Below are 13,441 nucleotides of genomic sequence, written 5' to 3'. Positions count from 1 at the left end.
GATTTTACCAAGTTTGGGTAATTTTGCGGAAAAAAAAAAAACTGCTGATACCATTAGCGGCAAATTATAACATTAACAGGGCAACGTTCATCTTTGAAAAAAGCCCATTTGCCCTTTTAACAGGCAACGTTCATCAATGAAAGAAGCCCATTTGCCATTGAATGCTGCCATTGATCCAACACTTCTTACGACCGTCAAGCTACTGTCAATGATGCGGAATGTGTGTTGCATTTTGCTGGTTTGATTGGAGTTCATTAGCCTCTCATAGCATACATCTCTCATAAGCACGTAGAATATGCCTGCGAGCAACAAGCAATTATGGAACCTTACTATGAGAACGACGCCTGCAAAGTTTAGTGCCATTTTACCAGATTTCTGCAAATACAACAATATTGGGTAACCTTGCTAGTTACACAACATGCCAACAAAAACATTGAGATGCTTACGACTTGGATGATTCATGCCAATTTAACCATAGAAGGAAGAACAGTCAAAGTTGGCCCGTGCAATGATCTATGTGCTCAACCGCTTATTTATTTTAATAAAGATGGAAAGAAGTGATATTGTGGATTTGATGAAAATATAAAAGTACATTATAGAAAACAGTCCGTATCCCCAATTTTCTGTTGGCTTGAAGATAAACGCACTCTTAATACAAAAGTAATCAGTTGGCTAACAACTGAACACTGCCAAACTTGGTCGCCTCTCTTTAGTCTCTACGCCTACCAAGGAAGCAAACACCCGTGTGACATCAGTTAAAGATACTACACCGATAGCTTGATTCTGTTCATCGACAACCCAAACACGATGAGCTTTGGTGGCAAGCAACTTTGCAACAGTAAATCCTAAAGAAGTTTCTCTTCTAACGTCAAATACGGGAAGGCGGTCCTAACAATAAGAGCCGCACAAGTAAGCTTTCACCGCTGATCACCAGCAGCATCTTTATTCTTTGTTTGAAACAAACACTATACCTGTCCGTCAATCATTCCCTGCTGAGTCCTTATATGGCTCACAAATTGGAGGCAACTCTTCCATAATAGACGGTGATTATAGCCTTTCATTACATGCTGTTACACGTAGCGCAAGTGTTTGTCAATAGAACGGTGACACTTTCATTCATTCTTAAAATTGTACAGTACCTTAACATCGGTCATACTGATATTCCCAAAGACGCTCTTCCCTTCTCGAAGTACTGCAACTGAAGAAACACCATGCGTGCCTACATAATAAATGGTCAATTGCTCTGCATAGTACAGCGGCTGATAATATTGACCAATTTCAGAGGGTGATGACTTACTCATCAGTGAAAGGGCTTCTAGAACACTAGAGTTTGCATCAACACCGATAACTGGCTCATCACTGAGATTCAAGTCCTTAATCTATATGTTTGCGAAATGATAAGTATATGAATAGTATAGTCATGGAAAGCTTGCCATCTATTCTTGCACAACACGTACACTTTTGTTTAAAACTTCATCAATCTCAGGATACTTCTTCCTATTCTCAAAAAGATATTTTACAACTGTTGATTGTGATAAAATTCCCTCAATCTCTCCATTAGGTTTCAAAATGCTCACTATACAGCATAGTATAGTAACACCACAATAAGTGTTATAGTTCTTAAAGTTGGCCTGTTCTATCTAAAACTAGAAATCTTACATCTGTGGGTGCCGCATGCAAAAATTTCCACTGCTGACAAAAGCTTGGCTTCATGCATGATGCTGTAAAACGGGTTTTTTCTTGATAAGTCTAATGTAGGCAGTAGCATGAGTAACAATATATAACGATGATTTGTCGGCCGGGGTTTGGCCTAATGTTAACCAATCTTACCGCTCGCCATGTGCACAGGTACCTTCTCGCCTTGTAATGCTCTGCGTACAATATCTTTAATTTCAAAAGCCTCAGGATCAATTTTCTCAGTATCCTTTCCGCTTCGTTGACCCGGTTTTTTGTGCAACACCAAAAGCAAATAGGCTATTACATCCCCGTAATCAAACATGCCTATATAGTGGCCCTTTTCTTCTTTAACATAAACGGGTGCTGAAGATATATTATTTTCCACTAATATTTGGCATGCTTCTTCTACAGAAGAGTTTCCGTCTCTATTTATTTTTGAAATAAAGTGAGCAACACTATTGCTGTTGTGTGTAATGACCTATAGCAAGATGAAGATGACCACTGTACATTTGAATGACTTCCTGGTTCTGAATGAGGTCCGAAGCCTGAACCATTGTCCAGTCTTTCTCGCCTTCAACTGTTAAGTATTCTGTTTTCGACATGAGTATTCAAAGTAAGCTTTGTGAGCGTCACTGTAGTTTATAGTAAAATATAAAAAAGACAACTTTAATGCAAAGAGACAAATTACATACAGTGGCGCTGTTTTTGGAAAAAGGGCGGCCATTAAAAAAATCATAGTTGAGTCAAACTCAAAAGTTCGGTTCGAATTTTCTCAAAGTACGGCCTTCATTTTCTCAAAAGGCGGTTTTTTCATTTTCACAAAAAAGCGGCCTTTTTGAACACGTTCTTGAGCATGTCACCTACAAAGCCAGCCGATTCGTAGATAAAGTTGATACCAATTCACGCGTGTTAACCTCACCCTATTTCAATTTGAGGATGTAGCAACCTTGATAACTAAGCCAAAGAAATCTATGGCTATTTATGGCAAGGAGTGCCAAATCAAGATGCTTACCAATCGAGGTTTCTTTGAGGGCGAACTCTCCGTCTTGCTTGACACCAGCGGTAGAGATGAAGATGACTCTTCTTCTGTGCAACCATTGGACAAAAACTGTTTTTGCTCGAATGGGATACGTCAGCCCCTGCTCAGATGGAAAGGTGCACCTCCTGTCTGCTATTACTGTCGCCAAGCTGGGCACGTTCGTAAATCTTGTCCTGCTTTACAAAATTTGACCTGCTACAAATGTCATCATAAGGGTCATATTCGTCGAAATTGCCGTATGGAAGACGTTCCTGTTCCTGTTTTGAAAGCTAATGACCAAAGCGATACTGACGCTATTGCTGAATATCAAGTTCCAAGTGAACTCACCAATAACCATTGCTCCACCGATAGTCCTTCTATTACCTCTTCCATCAATGATGAGTCTGCCCTTATCATTACGAAAAAGGCAAAACGATATGCTACCCGATCAACGACCGCTAAGGCTTCTGTTGATCATACTTTGTCTTCATTTAATACACCCACTGGTACTGCCGGCTCAAAATATGCCAGTATTACTGTTGCTGCCAGTACGGCTCTGGACGAGCCTGCAACACTTGCGCCTTCAGATGTCAACACTAGTTTGGCAACTACGGCCATTCATAGTCATTTAACTCCTGCTGCACACAGCGATGATATTAAGGTAATAATAGATGCGGATACCACGCAGTCCAAGTTAGCCATGACCACGGGCAATGAATAATCGACCTATACGCGTCGCATGCTTAAATGCTCGCAGCATTTTCAAGGATGCTAACAAATATACCAAGAAACGATATAGGTTCCATTTATGTTCCCCCACTTTGTTTCTTGACATTTTATGTCTCCAAGAAGTATCCGCATACCATTCACAAGACCACCTTCCATTCGATCAAGTCAAATATTTTCATTCCTCCTCTTTCCTCAATGTGCAACTCTACTCTTTAACTATTGTGTTATTATCTGTTTAAACCCGACGTTACTGTTAACAGATGAAATTGTAACTTCCGATGAACGCTGTTCACAAGCGACCATCATCGATACAGTTACCCGTAATTCTATATGCACTATCACTAATATTTACGTTCCGGCAACTACCCGTGACATAATGCCTTTCCTCGCCTCATTAATGTCACAACCTTTTTTTACAAAAAAGGGTCTAGATGTCAGTTTTATTGTTGGAGATTTTAATATGTTGCTAGCTTCTCTATCGACCACTTCAACCAATCCTAGCTTTCATGAATGGTATCGTGACCTCACTCACTATAATGATAACTGCTTCTCTTCAATCATACCTGCTTTCCAGCGTTGCGTCACTCACAGCGCTATCGATTATTGCTTCTGCCACCGAAGTATTACCGCACGAGTCCTTAACCGAACTCAACGGTACCTTCCTAGCAATTGGACAGAACATGTCATCTTGATGGCTGACTTGTCACCCAATTGTCTGGACGTAGGACCTGGGGTATGGCGATTCAGCCCTTTGCTGCTGTCTAACAACATATTTGTGGATTTATTTAAAGTCTACCCTCATAGAGTTCTTTGAAGTACGTGATTATATCACCTCCAACCCACAACTTACCGGGGAGGCTCTAAAACAGTTATTAAAACACATTGCAGATCTATTCTCCCATGGATCTACTGCTCAAAGACAGACAACAATTGCCGAACTTCAACACCAACGGGAATCCCTTCTTACCTTAAATACGCCAACAATCAGCATAACCAACGAACAAGCGTCGCTTATTGAACAGAAACTGGACGAAGCTTTGGCCGTATCCTCTCGAGTGTGATCAATATGCTCCTTGTGTTGTATGCAGTTGGGTATTGTTTCAAAGACGTCATGTTGGCTTGATTGGCAATTCGCTGTCTTGCAAGGCGTTTTTGCTCTGACAATAAACGCTCAGTGTAAGGATTGATTATGGTTGCAACAGGTGACAATGTGAAAGTATTTTCGCTTGTAATTTTGGGCCGCTTTGACGGATGTAACACTGTAGACGCGTCGCGAAAGAAAAAGGCGCCTTTCTTAGTTTTAATAGGGAAGCTAGGTGTATTTCGCTGAGTTTCGTAAGTAGACATATGCTTCTTTATCCATTCGAATAAGAGGAGCATGTCCAACAAGACGGGCAGGCATAATGCGGGATAGCATCTGGCGTGGTCTATTGATTTCTCCATTTAATGACGATGAGTAGTTGCCGTCTGCTTCTTTAGGCGGCATTGACTTGGAGTCATCTTGAATTCCTGGATAAAAACCATGGATGAGATGGACTGCTTTCCTGAGTTGAAGAGCCATTACATAGTTAAAGATAATAGCCTCTTCCCACAGCCAAGAAATGAATTAGATTATAACCAAAAGAGGGTATAAGTCTATTTCCCAGAGCTCAATTTGTTCAGCACTCTGTGAACATGTTTAAACAGGCCTAAATTTCTAAAAAAAAAGCCGCCTTTTGTGAAAATGAAAACCGCACTTTGACCATGATTTTTACTTTTTGGTGAATTTTAGTGATTGGCGGACAATTGCTAGCTATGCTGCATAGGTTTCTACAATTTAAAACGAGAGCTATGCATCCTTCAAATCTAAAAATAATGTCTGCACCCACGACACTACACTGTGAGTAATTTTGTATCGTAACAGAGTCAGGCGCATGGCGTACAATATTCATTTTTCAAGCCACTCAGCCAAAGCAAGCGATGAAAGTCTGTAATATCATTAACATCACAAGTATGACCAATTCTAAACCGATTAGCAAAATTGAAGGCAATATTCGCATATTTTACAAGACAGTATTGAATAAGTTATAAAAAATCTCAGACTTAATACTTTTCATTCTATGAATGCTCTTCCTACCTCATCTGTATTATAGATCAAAGTATATAAGGCGCGAAGTGAGCAAACATTGGCCTCTTCAATAAGAATTCACTGTCAATGCGTTCAAAGCATTCAATATCATATATAACCGCGATCAGTTCCTTTTAATGCTTTTTTCGTATTAAACAAATATAGAATGCAATAACTGCTTTGCTACATAAAAAAAAGTAGGTTTCTTCTTTTGTTTATAGAATATTGAAAAGTCGTTAACATACGATGGGAATTATAATACCCTCTGGGCTTCCCTTTTCTTTTTCGACATTAAAATAAAGCCTAGATCACTATGGTGGTTTCTGGTGAGAGAATATTTCAGAGCGAGCAGCAACCGATATAGTAATAAGTGTATACAACATGCCAAAACCCCTTATTTATTGCTTTCCAAAGTTTTACCATCAACGTACAAAAGCTATTTCAAAAATAAAGTGATCCTCAAACAAAGGTTACTTTTCTATGTATTAATCGTACAAAAGTTTAACGAAATCAAGTGTTCTCGTTTTGCTTGACAATTATAATTTCAAGTGCATATTGTGGCACTGCTATGTAAACGTTTCTTGCTCTGTCTTATCCCATTTATTCTTTTTTCTCCGCTCGCGGCATGAAATGAAAGAATGCCATTCAATTATGCAGTTCTGAAATACCTCTCTTGTTGTTTCGCTTCTCTGCTCAATTAAACTACTTTTATATATACCCATAATCATGTCCTTCAAGTGCCAGCGCTGTAAGCAGCCCTTAAGGATTGACGATTCACTTCTTAACATGGATCAAGCATCTGCAGACATGTTACTTGGTACATTGAAGTATAGAGATTGCTTTCTCAGAAAGTAAATGTCCATTAACGATTGCAATTATTATTGTTACATAGCTCCTTTAATAGCGGAAGAAGAGCATGAAGTCGAAATGCATAAACAATTCAAAACAACTACTAAAAAGCAACACCACCTTTCACCTTTACATAACCGACGTATTATTGGTATAAAACCAACTATATCTACGTACAGCCAGCAACAACAACAGCAACTCCAGGATAATAGATACCACCATAGTTCGAGCAAAGGCCATAGTAACATAGAAGATAAAACGGCCTCCCACCTTTCAGCACCATCAGAATCTTTTGTAGTATTACCTCGGCAAGCGGTTTACCCTACTAGTTCCACCGCACCTATTTCCTCTTCCTCCCGTTCGTCTTCATCTAAAGCGCTTCAGAATCAACTTGTCCAGCAATCCACTACTACTACTCAAAACCAGACTATTTCAGATGCAATCATAAGAAATAATACCACTGCTCGTATTACTAATAACAGTGGCAACCCGAATAATATTGCTGCACCCGCAATCATTGTAGGCACACCCACAACGAGTACAACTCTAACTGCTGCAACTGCTGAAAACACAAAGAACAACAATACCTTATTTCATCGACTGAAAGTTACTAACCGAATGTTCGAACTTATGTCTTCAAAATCCAGTATTGAACATCCTTTATGCCAAGAATGTACCGACCTATTACTCGAAACTCTAGAAAAGCAAATGTCAGACGCTAGTAAGGAACGTGATTGCTACATTGAATTCTTAAAGAGGGTCAAAGAAAGCCGTATCACGTCCGAGGAGGAAGAGGAGTTGTGCAAGCAAGTGGAAGAATTGAAGCTGGCCGAAGAAGAAGCGTCCATTGAGTTACTCAAGCTTCAGGAAGAAGAAGCAGCGTTAGACTTACAGTTGGCAGCATTAAATGAACAAATGGCATCATTGAATCAGAGGGAAGAAGAGTTTTGGGAACAAGCCAATGATTATCAACTTCAACTGCAAGCATTTCAATATGAAAGAGACTCTATGAACATTAAATACGATCATGACGTAAAGCAATACGAAAGATTACAGAAGACAGTCGTATATAATGATGCTTTTTGTATAAGCCATGATGGTCCGTTTGGTACGATTAATGGACTCAGATTGGGTAGAGCAGGAACACATGTGGTGGATTGGAGTGAAATAAATGCAGCCTGGGGGCAGACTCTTCTCTTACTTTATACAGTAGCTAATAAGTTGAGATTTCAATTTAAAACATATCGACTGGTACCAATGGGATCGTTCTCAAGAGTAGAGAAAATAGATGGCGACAGTGTTGTATCGTATGAATTGTAAGCAAAAAGAAAAAAGAAAAATTTAGCCTTATGGTGAGAGGGAAAGAGAGGAATCTCAAACTGATCTGTCTGTTACTATTTATTATCGTCAGGTACGGCTCTGGAGACTTTGGTATCAATAAAATGTTCTTTCTGAATAGGCGGTTCGATCATGCTATGGTGGCTGTACTTAATTGTTTAAAGCAATTAACTGATTATGCTGAAGAGAAAGATAAAACTATTAGGCTACCGTATCGTATCAACAAAGATAAAATCGGAGATTTGTCAATACGTATACAATTCAATCAGGATGAGCTCTGGACAAAAGCATTGAAGTATATGTTGACAAATATGAAGTGGATATTGGTCTTTGCAAGTAGAGCCACAATTTCTGAAGAAACCTCGGTTTTGAATGCGTCAACGAAGAAAACATTAGTGTAAATTTGTATGCTGCTATACCTCGAAACAGTCAAATATATCATTTTTTTTTTTGTGTTCAGTCCTTGCTGCATGAATAAGGAAAGCATTTCAGTTACAGAAAATTTGAATTCTCTTTTTCTGTTCTACTTGGCTCCATATAAGTTCTAAATTAACAACTCACAATGAGGCGAAGAAACGTTGGATATGCTAATGCTAAAAATAGAGAACGGATAGAAGTGGGTGATTATACCTTTCCATTGCTTCTTTGTTGACAAAGGATCAGATGGCTTAACAATTTGTAATGTGTCAATAGAGAGATTTCCAACAAATAGGCGATTCTATTGCAGCGAAAGAGCTTGAACAGGTGATATATGATGATAACTTATTTCTTTGTATTTTTCGTTCCGTCTAATTAATATATTAGAATGTACCTGAACAATAGCTTCAAAAGCAGATGGAAACTTTCAAATCAAGCTTGCAAGACTTTGCACAAAAACACCAGAAAGATATACGGAAAGATCCCACATTTCGTTCTCACTTCCAACGCATGTGTGCTAATATTGGTGTTGATCCTCTAGCCTGTAATGGGAGAATATATCAATTGCAACGTTTAGACCGTTATGAGAACAATTATTAATATTAAATGCTTCTTGATAGCGAATAAGGGATTCTGGGCGGACCTTTTGGGCGTAGGTGATTTTTATTACGAATTGGGTGTACAAGTTATTGAAGCATGTATTACCAGTAGAGACAATGATGGAGGGCTAACAGAATTAGAAGAAGTATTAAGGCGTGTTAAATTGATGAGAGGCATTACTAGCCGCAGTAATGCAAAGAGAGGAACCAGCAGCAGCAACCTTCTACTGCATAGAAGTGGAAGTGGCTTTCTCTTGAAAAAAGAGAACGACCTGCCACAAATTATAGAAGATGATATCATACGAGCCATAAAAATACTGAAGCCATTAAGTGGTGGCTATGAAGTATTGCAAATTGGAAATAGAAAGCTAGTTAGATCGGTACCGAAAGAGTTAGATAAAGATCAATCCAGCCTACTGTTATTAGCACAGGTAAGTTTCTCATTTGACGTCAGATTCTGTTTAAATGATAAAGGAACGCCATGAGGCTTATAACAAGAACTTGGTGACGAATTTGATAGAAAACTGGCTATGTAGATCGTGATATGATTAGAAAGGAACTGGGATGGTCAGATGTTCGAATCAAAACAGCGACTGTAAGTTAGTAGTACTGTGAAATGAGTTTTTACATTAAAGAAGCACTTTAACTAAATTATATCAATCCTTAAAGCAACACTTACTGCAAGACGGCATTGCTTGGTTGGATAAATTCGGTGATCAAGAGTTTTATTGGATACCAGGCTACTTTATCTCGGACAAAACTCTTCGATAATATTAAAGCGACAAAAGGTTTAAGCGAACTTCTAACATGTTCAAAATAGACGAGTGAAAGCTACTAAGTCAAAAGCAAACTACAAGAAATATAAGACTTTGCCTATGCTATGTATTTATAGATGATGAATAAAAAAGAAAATATAGCGAAAAGGAAATTTAAAATACATGTTTGACCAGCAAAAGGCCCAAAAAAATAACAAACGTACTAATGGGTATACAAACGAGACCATAACTCCAAAAGAGTACACTCAGCATCTCTCTCTCAAAAGCACCATTCACCTGTGTTATTTGTGCCAAATTGATGGCTGTAGGCGTGCATCCTACCACTATCATACTAACAATAAACATTGGATCACTTTGTAACTTTGAAAACCCCCCACCGAAACGTGCAAAAAAGTAAACAATAGGCAGCACGAAGCAGGGCATAATAAGATTACGAATAAAGATGGAAAGAAAGACCGGTTTGCGATATTCTGGTGGCGTGACAGACCCATCCTTCTGGGACTGCCGAATGCATTTGAGTTGAGCACCAAGACATACCAGTACTAATGGGATGGATGCCTTTCCACATGATTCAATACCTTTCGTAAAAGACACATAAAGAAACTTGTCTTCATCGTAGAGTAGTGTTTTCAAAGGTGTAGTGATCCCTACCATGATGGCAAGAATTGCAGCATAAAGAGGCGGGGACATGAATTTATCAATCGAGATAAAGAATTTTTTGATGGCTATCAAAGGTAGCGGAGAGTCTTCACTATTTTTACTGTTACAATTCAAGAGAGTGGTAGATTCCTTTTGCTGGTTTTTTCGCTGTTGGCTGCCGGAAGAGGAACTAGTAGAGGTTGACGAAGATACATTGGAATATTTTCGTCGATTATTGTCCTCTGTCACTGAACCGTAAGACGTCGTCTTGCCTTTAGGAACAGAAGAGCAAGATGATTCATCCTCAAATACTGTATTTTCATCTTCATCTTCATCTTCATTTTTCAATATATTATAGCCATATGACCACCTTAATAAATTACTGAAAAGTCCAAAGAACAACACATAAGCAATACCTCTACATAAAAAGACGAGGCTTTGTTAATCTGTCATATTAATTCCTGAGTGCCAGAGGAAGAGCAAACTACCTTGAAGAGACATTTTTTTGGTTATCATCATCGCCCCAGAATAATGTTTTGCCTGCTTCTGATACAGCTAAACTTGATATAATGGCCACAGGTAGGGAGTTTGCGTTATTGAAAACTACACAACTTGTGATGAACCGTTTGTAAAGATTACTGACTCTGAAGAAAGGAGTGATCAAATGGCACAGAAACCATGACAAAGTAGCGAAAGTAAAGTAAAATATAGGGATAGGCCAATATCGAGTAAACTTATCTAAGGATATGACAGACGCAATGTTGGAAAACAATAAGCAGGGTGTGAAGAAAGTCAGGTTCAATTTAGAAAGCCACTATTTTTACCATGCTGTTAGAAAAATATTCATCGACGATAGCATAGTGTTACTAAAATTAGAGCAGAAAGCAACTATACCTTTTGTTTATCTTCGTCGATGTATCCCTTATAGGACAAAAAGGCACCACTAAGGACGATCACCATTACCTGCATAATAGCCTAATTGACATGGATAATGAAATGGCATTGTGTACACAATTAATTTATGCGTACGACCTTAAAATTTGAAAAACAGACTATGAGCCTTGTCTATCAGTATGAATACCTGAATAGAAGATATAACAAGTTCAAGCATTGTAGATTCGAAGTAGGTCTATTCAATCGAATATTTAGTAGGCTATAACAAAATAAATGGAGTAATAAAGTTAGAAGGAAGAAAACAGCAGGAAAGTATTAGGTAGCTTATATTCTTTCTTTGTGAATTCAACAATTTAGAAAAGCGGCTCGCCTATCAATTTTTGTACAATGAGAGATCAATTATGTTATTGATCTTTAAAATGATGCAATACATACATATACAATCTTTTGGAAAACATTATTTCTCTTTTTTTTTTTTTCATTCTTCCTTCGTTTTCGATAAGCAAGGTTACTCTACAGTCTGCAACTTGTACCTTCCCGCAAAAGCTTACAACTCCAAGCGTAATACCACGTATGCTTTGCTCAGAAAAAAGATCTTACAATATCAGGAAGCGTTGTCATTCAGATAGTTAACATGCTTCTGTCAACTCAGGTCCACAAAAAGTATAAACAAAATTGTCTTGCAGTTCCCAAAATTTAACTCAGCATTTTATCTCAAGACTGAGCACACCATAATCGACGAAAAGATTATTCAGTTTTTTGAACTCATATTTTATGCATCGGTTTTCAAGCTAAACAAATGGAGGATCCTTTCTTAGTTGTCAAAGGGTACGATAGCTTAACAGCTGTAGAAGTACGTTTATGCCGTTAACAGTATTTTAACTACACTAAACAATTGCCTTTCAGCCAAGTAGAAACGCAACTCAGCAATGCACACAATTTATTCGAATCTTGGAAACGAATTCAACAAACCGTCTCATCGCCCCAAAATCAAGAATTGTTATGGACTGCAGAAGAATTGAATGCTGCAATTGAGGGCATTGATCAGGATTTGGATGATTTAGATGAGGCGCTGCAAGCTGCCTCACAAAATCCTTCCCAATTTCATTTGACAGCGCAAGATTTGAATCAACGAGGAAAGTTCATAAAACAGTCAAGGAGTTTTACTCGAAATATTCGCCACACTTTAGCCAACCCACCGAGTAAGAAAAAAACCAATAATCCTTATGACAGCAGCTACGAAAGCTCAAGCGGTAGCAGCAAACCCTATCAAACAGCCCAAAATGATAATAGTATATTTATTGAAAATCAACAACAACAACAATCTGTAAATGTCTTCTTTAATATTCACAACAATACATCCTAACCAGATATAGTTTATCTTCATTAATTGTCTAATTGTGCTTTTTAGATGATTATGCAAGAACAAGATCAACATTTGGATGCTATGGGAGGCACTATAGTGAACTTGCGAGAAATTGCAGGAACCATGCATAAGGAGCTAGATGATCAAGTGATGTAGGTCTGCTTTATACTTTATTTAATATTGTTCACTAAAGCTTATGCAATTATTTCGTTTTGATTTTCGCTTCGATGTTTTTATACAGTATTTTAGATGAACTGCACGACCAAGTGGATCATTCAGAGGGACGATTAAAACAGGCTATGCGAAGAGTAACAACCATCTTAAAGCAAGAAGAAGGTAAGCAATTAAAATAAGGTGGTGTTTTTTTTTGTTTTTTTTTTTTTTTCCAAGCAATATCTTTTAATGAAAAAAAAACAGAACAAAAAAAAACTGAAAATTCACAAATTTAGAATCGAAATCAGGTTACTGCATTTGTTGTTTGATCATCATTCTCATCATTTTACTGATATTGGTTATGATAATTTGAAGAAAAAACTTCTTTCAAACAGTGGATACGTTCAGATTGAAATTCAACAAAAACTATCTTTACCAATTAGCAATCTATGGACTATTGCTTGATAAAAGTTCCAGAGTGTTTGTATGTGAGCAACCATCCAATCTTTCATCATATGTAAATTTTACGGTGAGGAGAAGACTCGGAAAAAGAAATTTTGCATTGACGGAACTGCAAGACCAGTTATTTCTAGATTTAGGTATAAACGAAGGGTTCTACTCAGAACAATCTTCATTGAATACTAAAATTGAGCTAAACGCAATATATTGTTCTTTTCATTTCTTTAATTGTTTTTAAAGACATACATTTTTATTATTTTTTTTTTTTTTTCTCTTTTGAATAAGAATTTAAACATGAAAAGGAAAACGTACAGAGTAAAGCAAAAGAATATTGAGATTACATAGGAGATAATACTATACAACTCATTGAGGCAATATCACCACAATTTTGAAATGAGTAAGCGTCCATACTTAAGCAGC

At 37.7% G+C, this 13,441-nt stretch overlaps 6 protein-coding genes across 6 annotated transcripts; 3 read left to right on the top strand and 3 right to left on the bottom strand.

Moving 5' to 3' along the window:
- Window positions 1-59: 59 nt before the first annotated feature.
- BDF20DRAFT_857107 (uncharacterized protein) lies at window positions 60-499 on the bottom strand. Its single transcript, XM_053080328.1, has one exon. The coding sequence runs from the start codon at window positions 361-363 to the stop codon at window positions 88-90; it is 276 nt and encodes a 91-aa protein (XP_052937738.1). The 5' UTR covers window positions 364-499; the 3' UTR covers window positions 60-87.
- Window position 500: 1 nt separating this feature from the next.
- BDF20DRAFT_857104 (uncharacterized protein) lies at window positions 501-2,372 on the bottom strand. The gene is made up of 8 exons (XM_053080327.1): window positions 2,185-2,372; window positions 1,831-2,102; window positions 1,660-1,749; window positions 1,458-1,576; window positions 1,298-1,379; window positions 1,140-1,219; window positions 972-1,067; window positions 501-888 (listed from the first exon to the last, which is right to left on the bottom strand). The coding sequence occupies exons 1-8, from the start codon at window positions 2,277-2,279 to the stop codon at window positions 673-675; spliced, it is 1,050 nt and encodes a 349-aa protein (XP_052937737.1). The 5' UTR covers window positions 2,280-2,372; the 3' UTR covers window positions 501-672.
- Window positions 2,373-6,257: 3,885 nt separating this feature from the next.
- BDF20DRAFT_911120 (autophagy protein Apg6-domain-containing protein) lies at window positions 6,258-8,119 on the top strand (the record flags this gene model as incomplete). The annotated part of the gene is made up of 3 exons (XM_053083785.1): window positions 6,258-6,348; window positions 6,424-7,696; window positions 7,792-8,119. The coding sequence occupies 3 exons, from the start codon at window positions 6,258-6,260 to the stop codon at window positions 8,117-8,119; spliced, it is 1,692 nt and encodes a 563-aa protein (XP_052937736.1).
- Window positions 8,120-8,439: 320 nt separating this feature from the next.
- BDF20DRAFT_857095 (EAP30/Vps36 family-domain-containing protein) lies at window positions 8,440-9,426 on the top strand. Its single transcript, XM_053080326.1, has 3 exons — window positions 8,440-8,462; window positions 8,541-8,679; window positions 8,756-9,426. Exons 2-3 carry the CDS (start codon window positions 8,553-8,555, stop codon window positions 9,217-9,219), a joined length of 591 nt encoding a protein of 196 aa, XP_052937735.1. The 5' UTR covers window positions 8,440-8,462; window positions 8,541-8,552; the 3' UTR covers window positions 9,220-9,426.
- Window positions 9,427-9,663: 237 nt separating this feature from the next.
- BDF20DRAFT_905122 (auxin efflux carrier) lies at window positions 9,664-11,118 on the bottom strand (the record flags this gene model as incomplete). The annotated part of the gene is made up of 3 exons (XM_053083119.1): window positions 9,664-10,567; window positions 10,638-10,963; window positions 11,044-11,118. 3 exons carry the CDS (start codon window positions 11,116-11,118, stop codon window positions 9,664-9,666), a joined length of 1,305 nt encoding a protein of 434 aa, XP_052937734.1.
- A 421-nt stretch (window positions 11,119-11,539) lies between these two features.
- On the top strand, window positions 11,540-13,305 carry BDF20DRAFT_953798 (syntaxin 6, N-terminal-domain-containing protein). Its single transcript, XM_053084898.1, has 6 exons — window positions 11,540-11,614; window positions 11,696-11,871; window positions 11,950-12,370; window positions 12,455-12,561; window positions 12,651-12,745; window positions 12,859-13,305. The coding sequence occupies exons 2-6, from the start codon at window positions 11,843-11,845 to the stop codon at window positions 12,933-12,935; spliced, it is 729 nt and encodes a 242-aa protein (XP_052937733.1). The 5' UTR covers window positions 11,540-11,614; window positions 11,696-11,842; the 3' UTR covers window positions 12,936-13,305.
- Window positions 13,306-13,441: the final 136 nt, after the last annotated feature.

This window comes from Mycotypha africana (genome assembly GCF_025528875.1).
Source record: "Mycotypha africana strain NRRL 2978 chromosome Unknown BDF20scaffold_3, whole genome shotgun sequence".
Taxonomy (NCBI): Eukaryota; Fungi; Mucoromycota; class Mucoromycetes; order Mucorales; family Mycotyphaceae; genus Mycotypha; species Mycotypha africana.
This window is presented reverse-complemented; position numbering and strand designations above follow the sequence as displayed.